Source organism: Dipodomys ordii, unplaced genomic scaffold (assembly GCF_000151885.1).
Source record: "Dipodomys ordii isolate 6190 unplaced genomic scaffold, Dord_2.0 Scaffold93, whole genome shotgun sequence".
NCBI lineage: Eukaryota > Metazoa > Chordata > Mammalia > Rodentia > Heteromyidae > Dipodomys > Dipodomys ordii.
Window position 1 is genome coordinate 2,502,751 of NW_012267309.1, and position 19,955 is coordinate 2,522,705.

The 19,955-nt window shown below is 50.5% G+C and overlaps 1 protein-coding gene across 3 annotated transcripts in view; it reads right to left on the bottom strand.

Moving 5' to 3' along the window:
• The window catches only part of Wnk2 (WNK lysine deficient protein kinase 2), a 118,333-nt gene extending 101,433 nt beyond the window's left edge, over positions 1-16,900 (bottom strand). For all 3 annotated transcript variants that reach the window (XM_013026390.1, XM_013026389.1, XM_013026388.1), the window contains exon 1: positions 16,187-16,900. In XM_013026390.1, the coding sequence (XP_012881844.1) occupies positions 16,187-16,900 (714 nt within the window). The remainder of the gene's footprint in view (positions 1-16,186) is intronic.
• Between the last annotated feature and the right edge of the window lie 3,055 nt (positions 16,901-19,955).

Sequence of the window (19,955 nt, forward strand, 5' to 3'; positions counted from 1 at the left end):
ACACACACACACACACACACACACACACACACACACACACACACACACACACAGAGACTGACTGTCCCCAGGGATCAAAAAAGGCAAAAGCAACACCATTTTAGCATCTGAGTTTCCTTGTTCTTTGGATAATATCATCTGTATCTTCCTATTAAACTAGTTTTTTCATCAGCATTGTTGCATTTTATCTCTTAAGGCTGGCTAGATTTAGAATTCTGCCCTTTCCCTCAGTACTTCACTCTTCTCAAAGAGAGTTCCAGGTAGACTAAAAGAGGATACACTTAGGGGAGAAACAAAGGCACAGTGTTTATGTGCCTCTGATCATACAAAGTATTTATCAAAATGAACTCCAGGAAATGGAAACAAGTAGTTTTCTTTGTTGCTGTTTTTCATTTTCTTTTCTTTTTGTCTTGTTTGTTTGTTTATATGTCTTTGGGAGGGTAAAGGAAGACATAGAAAACTAGACATTATGTTGAAAATGAACTATACAACTTGTGGATAGGGATAGGAGGGGAAAACTGGGAAAATGCAAGGGAAGGGGTGACATTGTCCAAAAAGAAATGTACTCTTTACCCAGCTTATGTAACTGTAAACCCTCTGTACATCACCTTTATAATAACAAAAAAAAATTTAGCCAGGTATCAGTGGCTCATCCCTATAATCCTAGCTACTCAGAGTGGAGGCTGAGATCTGAGGATTGTGGTTCAAAGCCAGCCCAGGCAGGAAAGTCTGTGAGACATTTATCTCCAATTAATCATAGGAAAAGCTCAAAGTGGCACTGTGGCTTAAGTGGTAGAATGCTAGCCTTGAGCAAAAAAGGAGCTCAGGGACAGTGCCCAGACTTAAGCCCTAAGACCATCAAAAAAAAAAAATTAAAGAATTTCCAGGTGAGGTTTTCACTTTTGCACTTCCTTCTCACCGATCCACTGTCTCTACCCCCTGATGTACATGGACACCCCCTCCTCTGCTAGTGAGTCCAGTATCACTAATCAGTTCACCTTGGACTGGAGGTCACTAATCCAGCTGGGACAGGGTGTGAGTAGCCATCACACAGACCCTCCCAGGCTTGAGAATTAGAGGCTAGCAAGCAAGGCCCAACAGTATGGACATCCCAAGATAAGCCTGGTGTTTCCATGGTCAACAATTCCTCACAGTAACCCCTCTACATGAGACCACCATCTCTTCTACTTCTGGGGGTCAGAAAGCCCCCAAACAGTACCCTTCCCACAGAGACAGCATGCTGGGCAGGGGCTACCCTGCACAAGACTGCCCAGCCAGTAGAAATGGGGCCAGAACCTTGCTCCCACTCCCAAACATACCATGCATAAATCTTGGTTTCCTCCAAACAAAGGAGGTCCCCTCCAGAGGCACAGAAAATCATCAGTGAAGTCTGGTCAGAGGCTACTTAGCCACTCCTAGCATCCTGCCTTTGGTACTAGTCACCTGGACTCCAGGTCTTTCAGCAGTGACAGAAGACCTTCATCTAGCAACAACCTGATGACTGGAGTCACACTAGCTGCAAGAGGTTATGGGATTGAGGGAGCTGTGAAGCCCTTGTGTGCTGGGTGGAGGCCAGATACTCAAATTCCCCCCACCCCTGCCTCTTGATATGGCAGCTGCACCCTTACTGCTCCCCTCTAAAGCTTTGGTTTCTTTTTTGTTTGTTTTGGTGCAGGTCCTAGGTTTTGAACTCAGAGCCTTGCCACTAGCTTCTTTTGCTCAAGGCCAGCACTCTACCATTTGAGCTACAGTTCCACTTCCAGCTTTTTGGGGTAATTTATTGGAAATAAGAGTCTCAAGGATTTTCCTGCCCTGGCTGGCTTCAAACCACGATCCTCAGATCTCAGCCTCTTAGGTAGGTAGGATTACAGGTATGAGCCATCAGTGCCTGGCTTACAGCTTTGTGGGTTTTTTGTTTGTTTTGTTTTTTGCTTTTTTTGTTTTGTCAGCATGGGGCTTGAACTCTGGGCCTAGGCACTGTCCCCCAGCTCTTCAGCTCAAGGCTAGCGCTCTACCACTTGAACCACAATGCCACTCCCACCTTTTTCTGTTTATGTGGTGCTGAGGAATCGAACCCAGGGCCTCAGGCATGCAAGGCAAGCACTCTACCACTGAGCCAGCTTCCCAACCCACAGCTTTGTTTTTGAAGCTTCTTTCAAAAAAGCTGAATTCACTCCCATGCTCAAACTTCTTAATTAAAGAGAAGAAATTCCTGCACCTGTCCTGGCAGATGTCATGGCTTTGCTGCTGGCCAGCTTGGCAAGATCATTCTCTGATATGAAGAACAGGACAGCTCCCTGCGACATCCCTCTGTCCCTGATACCAGGCAGGGGGGTGAGGTGTCCTCCAGTCACTGATTCTACCTAGGCCATGCAGGGATGTCTTAGGTCCCAACAAAGCAACAAGCAATAGTTCAACACCACTGCCATCAGAACAGATGGGAGAATCGCCACGTTCTCAAAACCATAGGCCTCAGCCTTTTTCTAGGAGATCCAGGTGACCCCAACCCAGCTAGGTTGAGAAAATGTACCCCACAAAGCAGGAGGGGGCTTGCCTGACATCTCAGGCCTACAAAAGGATGGCAGCCCAGATCCAGTCTGGAGATATGAGGGAGTCTGTGCCCAGCTGAAGGGGACAAGGTAGGGGATGAGCCAGGCTTCTATCTACCTGGAGTCCACCAACAAGGGAGGACTGGTCCAGACCTGCACACCAAGGTGAGCTGGAGCCAAGTTGCCCAGTCAGCTCAGGCTTGGGGCAGCAGAAAGGCCTTGGATGGGCCAATAATACTTCATCACTGCATACATCAGCAAAGACGTCAAGGCCACAGCTTTGAACACAACTGTGCAAGAACATACAACCAAAGGCACAAAGCAGGGTAGAAACTGCAGGTCAAAGGAAAGAGCTCTTCTCACATCAAGTTCTAATACCCCCAAAAGCCCCTCCATGGTAGCCTCTTTCACAAAGCCAAATGAACAGATACAGATACCACTTCAATCCCCCCACAGAGCAGAACCAGGATTGACAGATGGTTGGGAAGAGGTACCAAACTCAGCCCTCTCCTAGCCCTGTCACAGTGAGCCGGGCTCCGTGTACATCCTTAGGAAGCCAGGGGCCAGGAACAGGAACAGGTGAGTCTCTTGGTCAGGTCTTCAAGCAGAAGCTACCAGCTCCCAGGCAAACAGTGGGTCCTGGCAGCACCAACAAGTCAACAATATAGTCAGAGGCTAGAGTCCCGAACAGCTAGAGCCTGCAATCCATCCAGTACAGCAGCCTCAGATTGCCATGCGGCCCTGTGATCCAGGCAGGTCCCTGCTGTGACACTGACCACTATAGGTCACACAGCATCCTCATTTCCCTCTGCTTGCCACTGCCTCAGAAAGAGAGCAGGAGGATGCCCTGTCAGGCTGCTGACCTGTTTGACGTGTCAACAGGGTTATTTCTAGTTCCCTGAAGGGACAGCTGACAACCCTACAACCTTTATGCACAGCACCTGCTCCAGAAACACAATTTAACACGAAGCAGAAACTCCAGATAGACCCAGTGGACACATGCGTAGGACCACCGGCCCAAAGCCCGCAGAAGACAGTGCCAAAAGATGAGCGCAATAATCAAAAGGTGAAATGAACTCCAGGAAATGGAAACAAGAGGTGTTGTTTTTTTTCTTTGTGGCAGTTTCATTTTCTTTGTCTTGTTTGTTCATTTTAGATGTCTTTGAGGGGCAAGCAGAGACACAGAAATGGAAGGACAAAACGTGAACAAATGCAGCAGTGGTACTCACTAGACACTATGTTGAAAATGAACGATACAACTTGTGGGTGGGGGATGGGAGGGAACTGGGAGAGAGGGAGGAATGGGTGACATTGTCCAAAAAGAAATGTATTCTTTACCTGGCTGATGTGACTGTAACCTCTGTACATTACCTTTAGAGTAACAATAAAAAACATTTTTTAAGTGGAAGGGCTTGTTCCAGATTAAAATACAAATAACAGCCAGGGACTTCAAGGGATTCTGCATCCAAACAGGGAAAACCAGGAAGAGCATCCCTGGGAGGTGAGAATAACACACAGACACATCTAACAGGATCTAGGCAGTTAGGTTCTGGGTGTGACACTGCATCAGGCTCTGTGGGGATGTGTCCTTGTTCCCTGTCAGGAGACACATGCTGAAGTATTCATGGAGGAATCAAAAATGGGTCAAAAGAGACTTGTGCAGAGAGATACAGCGATAGAGGAGGCGTGGCAAAACACTCACAAATGAACATTCCAACCTCGCAGTGGGTTCAAGTTTTTCAAGATAAAATGTCAGGGGAACTGGAAACTAGATTTTTACATGGGGGGGGGGGGACAGTGGACAGCTGGGAGCTGGCCATACAGAAGGGAAGGCCATGCAGAAGGGAAGGGACAAGCAGGTGCCTGGAGGCTCCTGGTGTGGTAAGCAGGCACACCCTGGTACTCTATGTATATAAGCAGTTCTGTTTAAGGGACAAGCCCAGGCAGAGTACATACAAGCAAACCCCCCCTTAAGGAGTTAAATCTAGATAGACACAGCAGGTGCCTCCTACCCCAAAGCCTGTCACCCCCTCCTGGCCAACAGGAACCAACAAGGACCCACAGTGCCCAGCCCCAGGCCAAAGATCAAAACCAGTTATGCAAATCACACCTTTCCAAATACCCCTGCAGCTAGGGAGGTCACAGGCTTCTGTTCTAGTCAGAGAGATCAAAGAGGATCACTGCTATTTTACTTTATGAATTAAAACATGGACAGAGCCATTTGAGAAATGAGCCTGTGGCTAACTAGTCCTTTACCCAACCAACTGCTTTCTTGCTTCCTGTCTTCAAATGTGGTTATGATGCCTGGAGCTCTGGCAGCCCTTTTATAGGTATTAGGCAACAAGACTCGGGACAAATTGCCAACACAGCTGAAGAGAAAGAAGAATAGACCCAGGTCCCCATCTATGTTGCTGAGTGGCTACTAAGATTTCTAACTGGCCATCTCCAGATTTCAGACTCTGGGCATGACCCCAGGTTGGCACTGTTCATCATAGTTGGCTTATAGCTGAGAATTTTTCTAGCCCATCTACCATTAACAAACCTCCACAGAGCCACGTCAGAGAGGACACTGGAGAGATGCCATCCTTCCAGGGCAGTTTCTGGCCTGAGGTAGGTGAAGGCCTCATGGGTAAGACCCTTAGCTTTCTATGTCTAGCCTCAAGCACCGTAACATCATCAGCAATGGATAGACTGGGAAGCCCCATTTCTTTCCATGGAATAAAAAACACAACGGTAGCATCTCCACCATCAGCAACTCTCTTCAGAACCTGCTCTGACCCCACAAGACACTGGCACAGTGCAAGAAAAGGAGGAGTCCGACGTCTCCCATGAACTCCCAGAGGTTAACAATACATCTGGCATCTTCACATTGAGGCTGGTCAGCCCAGCAATTCCCAAATCTATCTAGTGACTGGCTCCTTTTTGCAGCCATCCTTTCAACCCATGTGGCACCTAACACTCACTGGGGAGAGGCCATGGGCCGTGCTATCTGCCACTACTTCTCTGAGCAGCCTTGGATGCGAGCCACCCCTCTGAGCCTCCTTTCTCCTCTCTGAAAGGAGAGGTCTAAGTCTGACGCACATGAAGGTCTCAGCACCCAAGAAAGTGTCCTAATCAACCCCTTTCCTTCCTGCCCCAAGAGTCTAGATATTGTCCTGCAGGTATGGGGTCTGGGTTGGGATCTTTCTACTTAGGAGGCTCCTGAAGCTATGTACAGAAGTGGTCCTGAGCAAACCCACCAGGACTAGAGACAATGAGCCTGGTGTTCTCTCTCCCTACTGAAGGTCCCCGGGCCCTTGTAACAGTGTTCATGATCACGCCTACAACAATATTTTCCATTTCTGGAGTCTTCTTGGACAGACCTCACCACTGAATGCTAGGTGAGGGCCACAGCCCATTGGACAGGTATGAAGGAAGATGGGCCCATGCCCACAATTCCATGCAGGCACCAATACCATACAGTGTGGAGGCCCAGCAGCATATACTCAAGGAACCCCTAACCCTCGCTGTACCCAGGAGGCTCTGGGGGAGATAGCCCTGACTATCTCCCCCAGAGCAGGGCTGAGCTGGCATTTCTAAAAAAAAAATCCCTGAACCAGGACAGCAATGCAAACACTAGGAATAAACCTAGAACCCCAGCCTCCCCTTGAGGGCTAATAGCTTTCAAAGACATAAGACAAAACAAACAAACAAAAAAGATTATTGTTGTTGTTGGTTTGTGCCAGTATTGGAGCCTGAACTTGGAATCTAGGTGCTGTCCTATAGTTTTTTGCTCATGGGCTGGCACTCTACCACTTGAGCCTTCCAACTCCACTTCCAGCAATTTGGTGGTTAATTGGAGATAAGAGTCTCCTGGACTTTCTGCTCAGGCTGGCTTTGAACAGTGATCCTCAGATCTCAGCCTCCTAAGTAGCTCAGATTCCAAATGGGAACCCCCAGTACCTGACAAAAAGATCTTAGACAGCTGTGACACTGTGCTTATAGCTCTAGCTTAAAAAAATAATATATGAAAAAAATAGTAGATGTAAGAACTAAAAGGTATAAATATAAAAGTGGTTGTATTATATTCATTTGGATTATAGGGGTTTTTTTCATTTTTGAAAACTTTTGTGTAGCTCTGATTTTTTTTTAATCCACTGCTTTGTAGACAAGTTGTAAGCTTACTGAGCAGGCAGGACACACTTCCCTACATCCCCACACACAATTGTCTCTAGTGCTAAGGTGTTGCTTTACTGTGCTACATTTATTACAACCAATGAGCTAAAGCATAGTATTACTCACTAAAGCTCATAGTTTAAGGTTTACTGTAGTGTTCTGTAGGTTTGGACAAAAGATACCATACAGCTACCACTGCAACTTCATAAGAACAGTTTCACAACCTGCCAACTCTGCTTGCCCTGCCGAGTCAGCCCCTGACACCCACTTGTATTTATTTGTTTGGTGGGTCAGTTTTATCTCCATGGGTTGAACGGATACAGCTTGCAAAGAGACAGTCACAACACTGGTGTTTTCCAGGTGAGCTTTTGTCACCTGGCCCCATGTCTTTTCACGGTTCCTTGCTTTCCAGTTGTCAGCAATACTTCAAAGTCTGGATGGGCCAGTTTATCCACTTGGTAGCTTCCAAGTTGTGACAATTATAAACAAAGCTCTCCTAACCATCCATGCACAGGTTTCTGTGGGAGCATATTTGCAATGTCCCATATTTGGGTTAATACTAAAGAGTAAGATTGCTGAGCTGTGCCATAAGAACATGGTTTGTTTGGTAAGAAACCTCCAAACTTCCCTTACAGGGCTGTAACAATTTACATTCCCACCACTGGTCAGGAGGAAGCTGCTGTGGTCCTCCCCAGCATTTGGTGGTATTAGTGTCTGGCTTCTGACTAGGCATCTAATGGTATGTACTGTGGTTTTAATTTGCAGTTCCCTGGCAACTCCAGGTTAAGTATCTTTCAGATGTTTATTGGCCATCTGGATATTGTCTTTGGTGAGGTATCTGTTTACATCACTGGCCTACTTTTTTTGTTTTTAAATCTTGTTGCTTTTCTTATTGTTGAGTTCCAAAAGTTCTTTGTATATTCTGGATAAGAATCAGACATGTTTTGCAAATACTTTCTTCCAGTCTGTGTACTTCATTTTCTCATTCTTTTTATCAGTGTCTTTTACATACAAGCTGTTAATGCAGTTCAGCTTATTAAGTATTTTTTTTTCATGGGTTGTACCTTTGGTATTATCGTACCTAAAACCCAAGGACAAACTCAAAGTGTTCTCCTAGGTATTTTATAGTTTTGAATTTCACAGATTAGGTCTAATCTGTAATCCATTTCAAATTAATGTTATGACTACTGTAAGGTCTGTCTCCAGACTTTATACTACTGTTGTTGTTGGTAGTGGTGGTAGTGATATATGTGTTGTAGTGGGGAGGGGGCGGGGAGAGGGTGTGAAACCCTAAGTCTTGCACATACTAGGAAAGTGTTCTACCACTGAGCCACACCTAGATTTGTTTTGCTACATGAGGGTATCCAGCTGTGCTATCATCATTTGTTGAAAAGACTGCTCCATTGAAATACCTTTGATCCTTTATCAGCTGACTTTGTGTGCGGCTTTTTCTGGCCTCCCTATTCTGTTCCATTGATCTGTCTACCTTTACACCAATACCATACTGTCTAGCTCACTTTTATTCTTTTCCAAAAAGTTCTAATGCATTTTTAATGAAAGTTAACAAATTAGAGTTAGTAATCCAACACTCCAGGAAATCTTTGCAGTTCAGCCCTCCAGAAACAGAACTGGGTTTGAAAACTCAGAAACTTGGAAATTTACAATAACATTCAGATCACTATGCTTTACCATCTTTACCTCTTAGGCTTCTCTGCCCAGATGGGTTTCCCCTAAACACAGCTCAAGATTGTCAATGCTCAGGTCTAGATCCAACTTGCTTTTCAAAATCCCCAGCGGATGCCCTTCACACCTTTTCCTTATCTGAAACTCCATTAAGGTGATAAGGCCACAGCAGCCCAGGTGCTCTGGGCTCTACCTGCTGCCCAGGGGGTCAGGTATCATACCAACCAGTGTCACCAAGCAGGGACTTGGTTCAGCAACCACCCGTGTAAGGCACAGCAGGCTCTTGCTGCTAACAGCTGTTTATGCTGCAGGTAAGCAGAGGTTGGGTTGCCAGTGGCTGTGTGTTCTGCTGGCAGGCCAGCCAGCACCTTCCCCATTGCACAAAAGGGTAAACCAGGTTTCTCAGTCAGGTGCCTTCCTAATGCTACTTACTAGTAATGCAGCAAGCCTTCCTCCCAGTGTCAGGATTTGTGTGTCCAGGCCAAGGGTAGCCAGGATCCTTAGTGGGGGTGCCTACCTGTCTGAAAAAATCCTGAGCCTCAATTCCCACCATTTCTGATAAACACTGTCCCATCACAGCCTCTCAACCATGGCAGACCGCGAAGGAGATACCCAAGTGCAAACCTTGCTGGATTGGGTCAAGTTCTCCTCCATTAAAGCAGTAACCTGGAGCCCCATGCAGTCACCTTGGGCATCTTCCAGCCAGTGCCTGAAGCCAGGCCCAAGCCACAAGGCCCAAGAGACATCCACAGGTAAAGAAGAGCCAAGAGTAAGTCAGAGCCTTCTGGAAGGCAAGTAGCCAGCTCAGGACAAGCCCCAGACACCCCTGTACTGCAGGCCAGTCTGCCCAGACTATGGAAATGCTATGATCACCTGGTCAGAGGGCTCAGAGGGCAAGGAAAAAGACAGGTTCCAAAGGATGGTGTACCAATCCTCCCTCACCAGAGAACACACTTCCTTTTTCTTACTTTGCATATAAAACTCGGAATCTGCCTCCCTACCTATGTAAATCATGTTTTAAAATAGATTTCACATCGTGAACTCCCTCCTGGTCTTAGGGCAGCCTCCCTGGTCTGACTAAGGCCCAGCCTACTCTGAGTCTTTTCCAGAGATGCCCCCATCCCAGTCCCAGGAGACAAGACAGTCAGTGCCCCCTGCCAGACCAGGATCTATCATTGGGATCATTCCCACCTTTTCCACCTTCAAATACAACCTGCTGTAAACCTGGCACTATCTTCAAATGGATTTAGCCTGCACTGCTCAGGTAGAGCCCTTTCCTTTTTGCCTGGATGGTGGCAATGTCTACTGACTGCCTCGTTGGCAGTCTGTCTCCAAGGCAGCCAGAGAAACTTTGTCAGAATCAGTCTGCCCTCACCAGCCTCTGCTCAAAACCCACATGATGGCTCCATGGATCACTCCATACTGTAAAGGCCCTGAGCTTAGGGCTTCCTACATGGCTGTCACAATGGAAATGCCTTACTCCTCCTGCTGCAGGCTTCCTCCCAAGGACCTGTCCTAGCTCCCTCCCCCCATGGCATCTCTTGGGCCCATTGACCTGTCCCTCCTTCCTTCTCCTGGGGTCAGGGACTGTCCTATTTACTGTAGTGTCCCCAGGCTTGAACTCAGCTACAGGTTCAACAAATGCTCATCGGGTCAAACAACATACCAGCTTGCACAACTGAGCCTGGGGCTCAGGCCCAGGCCTCTAGAACTTTCTAGAACACCAGCTTCTTCCCCTTCCCCTTCCCTTTCTGTTATCTTTTGGCTAGCAGTTTGTCTCTGCTCTACCTTTGCAGAAGCCCCTAAGGGTCCTAAAAGCCATGAAGTAGATTGAGAAACAAGAGTCTCAGGGTCTACCAAATTCTAGGTAATCAATTCTAGGTAGCCAAGTGCCCAGGAGCCAGACCTGGGCTGGGCTGTCTTGCTGCCAAAGCCTAATGCTGACAACTCTGCCATCTCTCAGCCCAGATCCTCACAGCCCAGACAGCCCCATCCTGTTCTCTGTGGATGGTTCCAGTACAAGGCATGTGCCAGTCACCTGGCACCCTGGCCTCATGTGGCCTGTCCCTTCATCCCCTCCCCCCCCTAAGAACTAGAACATAGCTCAACTCTACCTGGTCTGTCTAGCCTCCCTGTGACCACCTCTATGTCACTCTGGCCTCCATTTTATCACCTGGCTACTACGCCCATATTCAACGGGAAAATCAAGGGCACAGGTTCTCAGGATGCCTGGCAGGGAAGAACGCATAGAATACAGAGATAGATACTACCATCATCACAAATCTTCTGGTGCTAGTGCTACAGGAGGCACCTCCTGCTGCCTCTCCTCCCCGGTCACAAGGTGAGAAAATACCAGCTCAGGAGTGGCAACAAAGAAGCCCAGGAGCCAGTTTAATCCCACATGTGACACAGTCCCGGGGCCTGGCTTGGGTCTCAGATGGACAGATTAGCACTCTAAGTCCCACAGCAACTTGGTCTTGAATCAGGCTCGGCCAGGCACCTCAAAGTCCAGGGTTTCCAAGTTCTTCCTGATCCTCCCCTTCCCCCCCCCCCTTCATCTGCAAGAGTACTTAATTCCCACAGGGAACAAACCCCTGGGCCTGACTTCTCTGGAGGCCTCCCTGCCTCCAAGATGGCAGATGCAGCCTAGACTAATCATAATCATCACTTCTCTGACCACACTCAGGAGCAGGCACAGGGACTGAATGCCAGGTGCCTACATTTCTGCACCTGGAGAGACAGCCATTTCCACAGGCATTGGGCAGCCAGCACCTGCCAGCCTTTCTTTCCAACACAATTAAAACTTCAGTCAGTGACATCTCACTTAAGAACACAAACTCAGCACTGCCATCGTACTAACTTCAAACTGCTGCTCTTCCAATATTAGGCGCTAAGTAGATTTAAAAAAGAAGGAGGAGCAGGGCACTGGTGGCTCACACCTGTAATCCTAGCTACTCAGCAGGCTGAGATCTGAGAATCACAGTTGAAAGCCAGCCCAGGCAGGAAAGTCTATGAGACTCTTATCTCCAATAAACCACTAGAAAACCAGAAGTGGCACTGTAGCTCAAGTGGTAGAGCGCTTGCCTTGAGCTGAAGAGTGCAGGGACAGCGCCCAAGCCCAGAGTTCAAGCCCCATGACCGACAAAAAAAAAAAAAAAAAAGGAGGAGGAGGTGACAAATCAGGTTGAACCTTCTCAGAGTGTCCTGTCCCTGCAAACAGGCACTACTGCCTCCTCTGTACTCAAGATGGTAGCTCATCACCTCCCATCCCTCTTTGCTACACATCAGCAGTAGCAGAGATGGCACCAGAGCATTAAGCCCCCCAAGGCCACAAGCCCTGGGCCTCTGGCACATGTCCAACCTTCCTATAGAGATGGTATAGATCCCACCCACATGGTAATGCAGCCGAGTACAGCAAAAGCATGGCAGGGACTGCCACAGTCAAGGGACGGACTGTGGGGCACTTGGGATGCCCACTGAAGACAGCGAAGGCACAGGCACACAGACGATGGTTACGGAATGTCTAACTTATACATAAATTGGGAACCACAACACTTTGAGCCAGCTATCACCTCCCCACAGCGTACCAGCAGGACCCCCCTTGGTGGCCAGGTAATTCTGAGGACCTGTATATCCCTGGTGGGCTGGGCTCAGTGGGGCTGGGACCAGCCCATCCTATTTAGCACTCAAACCACTCTGCCAGGGCCCAGCAAGTACTCTGAGCTGAGGGTCAATGACTGAATGTTTTCAAAAGGCAATAGACCATCCTCTTCATGCCCAGCACAGGATCCTAGTAATCATCTTAGAAACATAGGTTCCTGCCTTGTAACAGTGGCCTGTGGAGCAGTGGCATGGAAGACCTGTGACCCTGTGTCTCCTGACAGTAGGACACTGATGAGGAGGGAGTTGGTACCAGTGTGGAGGTGAGACACCTCCTTTCTAGGTTTCCAAGGAAAAACACAACAAGACAGGCAGGAAGAGGAAGGGTTATAGGCTATCTCCAACAGGGTCTTGGCTTCGGTGCATTTTCTTGGGGACAGATGGCCAGCAAGTAAAAGAGAGGGCTGTGAGTTACATGAGACAGTGTTAGCCCAACCACTCAGTTAGCCAAGGACAGCAAAGAAGGCAAAAACACTCAATACCAAAAGAAGGGATATGACTTGCTGACTGACAGGTGGTAGATAAGAAAAGGCAGCCATACCACCAAACTAGGCAACCTACTCCATCATGTGCTGTATATGGCCACACGAGGCAAGTCTCAAAGTCTTCAACCCCAGTGGTGGGGCTTGCTGACTAAACATGTTCCCCAGAGCATCGAGATTCACTGTGTCAGACAGGCACTCACTGTAAATGCCAACAGGGAACCCCAAGCTACCTATACTCTCTGACAGGATAGGATCTATGGGAGACCATAGTGGCCAAAGACAGCCATGAAAACCTGGGAAGGAGGAAAGAGAATGAGGACAGCTAGGATTCTGGTAGGTAGAATGAGGACAGGTAGGCATTTTCTTCATTGTTACTATAAGCTGCTCTGACACTGAGAATACAGGTTCATCCAGGCTGGGAACCAGTGGCTCACACCTATAGTCCTAGCTACTGAGATCTGAGAATTGCAGTTCAAAACCAACCCAAGCTGATGAGTCTGTGAGACTCTTATCACCAATTAAGTATTAAAAAAAAAAAAAGCCTGATATGGAACTGTGGCTCAAGTAGGAGAATGTTGGCCTTGAGAGAGAAAAAAAAAACAAAAAACCTCAGAAACAGCGCCCAGGCCCTGAGTTCAAGCCCCAGGACTGGCAAAAAAAAAAAAAAAGTTCATTCAAAAATAAATGACAAGAGCCAGTGGCTCATGCCTGTAATCCTAGCTACTCAGGAGGCTGATATCTGAGGATCACAGTTCAAAACTAGCCGGGGCAGGAAAAGTCTGTGAGATTCTTATTTTCAATTAACCACCAGTGGCACTGTGGCTTAAGTGATAGAGCACTCACCTTGAGCTGAAGAGCTGAGGGACAGCAACCAACCACGACCAACAACAACAACAAAATTAAAATAAATAAATAAATAGATAAATAAATGACAAGAAAATAACACTTTCAAATGGTCTTCTCCTCTCAAAAAAAGTTCAATTTTCAATTTTCTTTGGGCATCTGGAGAATTCAGATGGTGAGATATGTCAGGTAAGTACATACTGCTCTCTCTACAAAGATCTTTCAGCACTAAGCCACAGAGGACAATCAGATGTCCAATGAGTTATTCACTACATGATTGGGGTGTCTCCATTCCTCAGCAGGGGTCCCTAAGAAGAGCCAGTAAGCAAGTGCAGCTCTTCAGGGAAGCCACGATGTTGCAGAAGCCCCCAGCCTATGGAGGCAAGAAACACAATAGGCACCAGGTGAACAAGAGGTAGGCAGAGGTCTGGAGTGATTCCACCAAGTTTCTTAGCAACACTATCACAGACCCTCTGTCTACATGTAAACTCTTAAGCTCCAGAAGCCCTTGCCAATGTTGGGAAATGCATGAAACAAGATGCAGGATGCACATCTCCACACTATAGACTAAGAAGGACCCTCCCTAGGCACAAAGCCAACACACATGATGAAGGAACACTATCACCCTCCACAGGATCCCTTGGTGGGGCCTTTCTGGGCTCTGCAGTCAGCCTGTGCCCCATTCTTCATGCCAGATTGGTGTTCTCCTTCCTGTTCCCTCAATGCCCACCCCCACCATCTCCTGGCTGGTGACTAGTACAGATGCCACTTGTCCTCATGGTTGGTGATGAGAAGGGTGTTAGCACAGGCCTTATTCTCAGCAGGTTCTCCATCAGGAGAGTTCTCCTGGTCATGTATAACCCTCCCAGAATGGCCTAAACAGAGGGAGGTGACCCTATAAGATACATATAGGCCTGAAGCAAACATGAGCAGTACCTCTTCCTGCTGGGGGTCTCAGTAACCCCCAAGCAAGGTTTGGCACTATAGGCCACCCTCAGCTTTCCCACTCCCACATGAGCCAAGGAGCAAAAGACCCTGGACAGAGGCCAGGCCCCACTCCACCCCCTGCTTCCCTGGCCACAGCAGAGGGCAGACCCAGAGACAGAGCGGCTGGCCTTCCCTTAAAGGGAAGGGGAATTCACAAGCTTAGAGTCCTATGCGCCTGCATGCTTCAGCAGATCAGCAGGCTCACACCCCGTCTGCTGCAGCACCCTTCGTCCTCAGCCCTCAGTGACATTCCACAGCGGCAGTGCCAGCGGGTGCTCAGAAAGCCACACCAGTCATCTGGCAAGAGCAAGAAGGTGAAGAGCCAAGGCTCGTGCCATTCCCCAGAAACAAGAATCATCTTCTCCCCTTCCATATCCTTTCTCCTCTCTGCCTTCTCATGTAGCAGGGACACTAGCAAGCCCTAGGGTTCTCAACCCCTCATCTGGCCCCATTCTCCCACCCCCATTCTGCATCATCAGGGCCACCTCTGTGCAAGGCCTAGGACTTGTGGGACAGAGGAAGGAGAGTTTCTCATGTGGAGATATAGGAAAAAGGAATACCTCCACCCCCACTGAAGGACACTATTGTCTCTATCATGAAAAGCCACAATTCCAACCAAGGGGCTATAGAAAAGCAAGACCTCTGCAGTTCTTTGTCTTAGAAGAAGAGCTGATGACAGTTGACACGGATCAAATTAGCCCAGCTTGCACACACTTGCAGGTCACCCTTCAGGGGCTAGAGGACACATCACCTGAATCTCACTTCTAAGCCAAAACGCAGCCATCCTGCAGTGTGGCCGGTGGCCCTGGCACCCAGCTTGCCCCCACTCACTCCGCCTGCGTCAGCCTTGGAAGGCCAGATAAGTTTACAGGCCAGAGGAGTAGACTTACAGCCCTAGCCAGCACTCCCAGCACGCCTTGCCTGACAGCTGCCCCCCCCAAGTGAAGGAGGGCCTGTAAACGCCCCCTGTGACAGGAGCTGTCTCTTCTTCCAAAGCTGGCCCAGGACAGCTATGGTTGCTGTTTATATAATCCTCCAGGGCCAGGGCTAACATGAGGGCAAGGTTATGAAAAATGTATGCCAGAGCCTTTGCATCCAAAACATACACACACACACACACACACACACACACACACGAAAAAAAAGAACAAGAAAAGAAAAAAAGGATCTACTGCATAGCTTTAAGACTTCTCACACATCCAATTTGTGAACAAATGAGTCCGCAAGAGCACTAAAATGCTACAGAGAGGGCTTCAAGGCCTTGTCCAGTAGGGTCCCTCCAGACACTGCCCCTGAGTCACAGACCCTTGAGACAGAGAAAGCCCTTTCAGGCATCCACAGCCAGAGCACTCATACCTCACAGGATGCAGGAAGGAGCTAAAGTAAGGGTCCTTGGAGCTTCCAACCATCTTAAGAGGCCAGGACACACACCTTGAAGTTCCCCACACCCAAGGTCTTGAGGCTCTACTGGCTCAGTAAAAGGGAGAGCCCAAAGAGCAGACTTGATAGGGCCTCAAAACGCCCCTGCCTCTCAAGAGCCACCAAGAGCCTGCACACTATGGGGAAAAGCACTCTTACATCCTGCCTTGACCTCTGACACCAGCAGGCTGAAAAAACCCCAACCTGTGCAGATACAGAAATGGTCCCCCACAGGCCATCCACACACCTGGCCTGCATCCTGCAGGCCAACCACTCAAAGGGTGACACACTCAGCAGCAGCAGCAGCTCCCCACCCCCACTATCATCCTTAAAGCCCTGGGCAGAAACAAGGACAAAACCAAGGACGCATTCTTTGACAAGCCCACCTGTGGGCCTAACCCTCACCTGCAGTTCGCACCAGGCCACTTCCACCCAGGTCTCCGTGTCCAGCCCCTTGTAGACGGTCTTGAAGGAGCCCCGGCCCAGCTCGATGTCGAATTTAAGGAAGCGACCATCCAGAGAGGTGGCCACGGCCTTGAGATCGTCTTCATCATCTTCCTCCTCCTCGGGCTCATCCTTGCGTGCTCGCCCAGTCTCAGGCTTCGCCTCGGTGGCTCCAGCGTCCTCCTGGGTCGTGGCTACTACGGCTGCCGCTGTCGCCGCCGCTGCTGCCACCTCCTCCCGTGGGCCACCGTCGGGGGCCTGCGCGGCTGCGGCTGTGGCTGCAGCGGGATCCGGTCGGGGCTCCTGCGCACTTGTGAGAGCGGGGCCTGGGTCTGAGGGGGGCCCCGGGGCGCCCGGCGGCGCTGCGGGCGCGGCAGGTGCGGGAGCGGCGGCGGCGGGGCGTCCCCGGGCGCGCTCGGCGATGAGGCGACGTGTCTTGCAAAGCAGAAGCACCCGACGCTGCAGGGGCTGCGGGGGCTGCGCGCTCGGCGTCTCAGCTGCCTCCAGGCCCGGCGGCTCCTCCTGATCCGACTCCACCACACTGCGCCGCAGGAAGCGCTGGGGCCCGAGCCGCGCCGCCCTCGCCCTCGGCTCCGCCATGCCCGCGGGCCCCGCGCCGCGCCCGGCTTCCATCAGCGTGCCGGGGGCGTCTCGGCGGCCGCCATCGCCGTCCATCTCTGCGAGCCAAGGACACAGAGGCCCTCGTGAGCGCCAGCCCCGCCGCACCTGCCGGGGCCTCGGGATGAGACAGCGCCTCCCCGGGGCACGCGCCCTGCCCAGCCCAGGAGGCGGAGGGGCCTGCCTGGCCGTCTCGGGGGGGGGGGGTCGGGGGGGCTGCAGATGGGGCTGGAAGATGCCCGTTCCCTACTCCGGGTCGTGGAGAGGGGCCTGCCGGGGGGCTGTCCCTAGGCTAGGAGGGAAGACTGGTGGGGTGTCCCCGAGGGCCAGGAGGGGTTCCCGGAGGGATCCAGAGGCTAGAGAAAGGGGACCCGCGCCCAGCCCAACCTGGCCCAGGAGGGGGCTCGCTGGGCTGTCCCTGAAGAGGCTGCACGGAGGACCGGGAAGCCTGGAGCTGAGGGCGGCTGCCGGCCAGGCTGCGGGTCCACAAAGGACACGGGCCCGGGGCTCGGGAGGGGCGCGCGGGGAAGGGGCTGCGGCGGCGGCGCAGCGCGCACACAAAGGCGGCGGGTGGGAGGGCTCGGCACTCACAGGTCCAGCGGGCGCCGTCCATGCCCGCGGCCGGGTGGCCGGGGCCGGCGAGGCGGGCGAGGCCGCGCTCCAGGGCTAGGGTCCGCGCTTGGGGGTCGCGCCTGCGCCGGGGCGGGGTCCACGCTAAGGCAGGGGTCGCAGCGCGGCTCGGCTCCTGCGTGCTGCTCCCTCGGCCCGGGCCGAGGCCTCCGCGCGCCTCCGCTCCCGCACCCGCTCCAACCCGGCGCGCGAGGAGGGCGGGGCCTTCGTTAATTCCGCCCCCCGAGGCCGGCGCGGGGGGCGGGGCCTGGCACGCCCACCTGGCTGCGGACGCGCTGGGCCACCTGCAGGAGGGTTCCCATTGCCCAGCTGGCGGCTACTGGCTCTAAGCAGGCACCTGGCTCTGAAGCTCTTTGGAACGCTCCGCAGGGCTGTCAGCCAGGGAGGACCCTCTTTTCCCTGAGAGATGGCAGTGGGCTCTGCGCCTCCTCGTGACTTTATCCAGAATGCCTGGTCATGGAACCTGTACAGGATGGGCAAGGTTACAGAGCAGCCCAGGATACTCTCCCCTCACAAACCCAAACCATGCTAACTACAATCACAGACAGACTGTGCTGGAATGCTTTGGATAGGGATATGGACAGAGGCCTCCAGAAGCCCCTTGATCCAAAGTGTTCTTCCTCCAGCCTTGCAGAATGCCACCTCTTCTGAAGAGACTTCAGTGCTTTCCCTGTCCCCTTTGCCTTTTGATTCCCGGAGCAAGCTCCTCTTCTTGGCATCTCTGAACCATATTGCAGGGGATGCCAATTGTGACATGACTACTGATTTCTAAGGCACTGCCTTGAATTAATATCTTACCCTCACCCAATCCTCAATGTCCCTGTGACTGTGGCACACATCATTGGACCCAGAAGAGGAAAACAGAACACAAGGGAGATGCCAGTGTTCTCATTCCAGACTCCACCCCCTAGTGTGGCACCCTTTCAGACACACCGTTCAAACATGAAGGGATGCCCATAGGCTCTTGTCCCGGGAGGCTCTGGCACAAAACAACTCATGTGACATAAAAGCCAAAGAAGATACCAAACCTTCACAATTAGAGGGAATCATGTGCCAGTCCAACTGCTACCCAGAGCAGAAAGACTTCCTGGGCTCCGCTGGGAGCTGGCAGTGGGTGCTGGCACCAGCAGGAAATGACTTATGAAGGTTGTATTCAAATCTCTTCCCAGTTCTGAGTTCAGTGTTGTCCCACTGTAGCCTGAAGTCAGCCACCCTGGGAACATTTACACTATGGAAATTGGCCAACATCTCAAATCTGGACTTCTCCAGAAAATGTGGTAGCTAAATATAGTGCTTAGCACTGGGCTAGGCACTTGGCACGTGCTTATCAATTTATATTATCTAATCCCACATCTACCTTGCAAGACAGGTGTGAGCACAGAGCCTACACAAGCAGGAAGCAGATCACAGATGCCAGCCCTATAAGTATGAGTGGCTCTGGAGATGGCAATCTGAGCTCTATCTCTTAGGGGTTTCCACACAGAGGTGAAGGAGGGATGAAGACCCCCTTGCCCATCACATACTGAGTGACAGCAGAATATCCAGGACCTATCCAATAAGAAACCATGTCAGAGGAGCTGGGAAGGTGGCTCAGTGGTAGAGTGCTTGCCTTGCATGCATGAGGCCCTGGGTTCAATTCCTCAGCACCACATAAGCAGAGAAAACCAGAAGTGGGGCTGAGGCTCAAGTGGTAGAACGCTCTTCTACAGCTGAAGAGTGCCCAGGCCCAGAGTTCAGATCAGGAAACCATGTCAGAATGGAGCTAAATGTGTGCCAGGACTATCTATCCCATAGCAATCTGTCTTCCTTCCAACAGGCCACTCTAGTGCACACAGTATTGAGCTTGCCTGGTGACAGAAAAGATAGCCAGCCACGCTCATTGATACCCAAAATTGGCCCACACTCATAGTTATGAGTACAGTTTCACTCCCATATCAAGGGGAATAATCCAGGCTGTGAGCATAGCCTGAGTATTGTATGCCTTCTTAGTGTTGTATGCCTTCTGAACCCTTATGAAGAGAGGAGTCTTTCCTTCTTTCCTTCCTTTTGGAATTTGAATTTAGGTCTTAGCAATCTTGCTTAGCTTATTGGCTCAAGGATGGCACACTACTACTGGAGCCACAGCTCTACTTCTGGCTTTTTGCAAACTAATTGGAGATTAGAATCTTATGGACTTTTATCTGAGACCATGATCCTCAGATCTCAGCCTCCTGAGCAGTTAAGATTACAGTTGTGAGCCAATGGTGCCTGGCTACCAGCTCCCTAGGGATGATTTCACACACACCTGCTTTACATAGCTTGTGCTAAACATGGCCTTCAGTACGGGGGGGGGGGGCACTGGACAAAGTGATTGCCCCCTTTACAATGAGTTTCACGTTGTCCTAATGAGCAGGCCTGGAATTCCAAATAATGGACCTTGAAGGTCCCTCAAACAGAATTTGGAAGTAGATCACTGGTGGGACTCATGGTATGGCCTTATCCA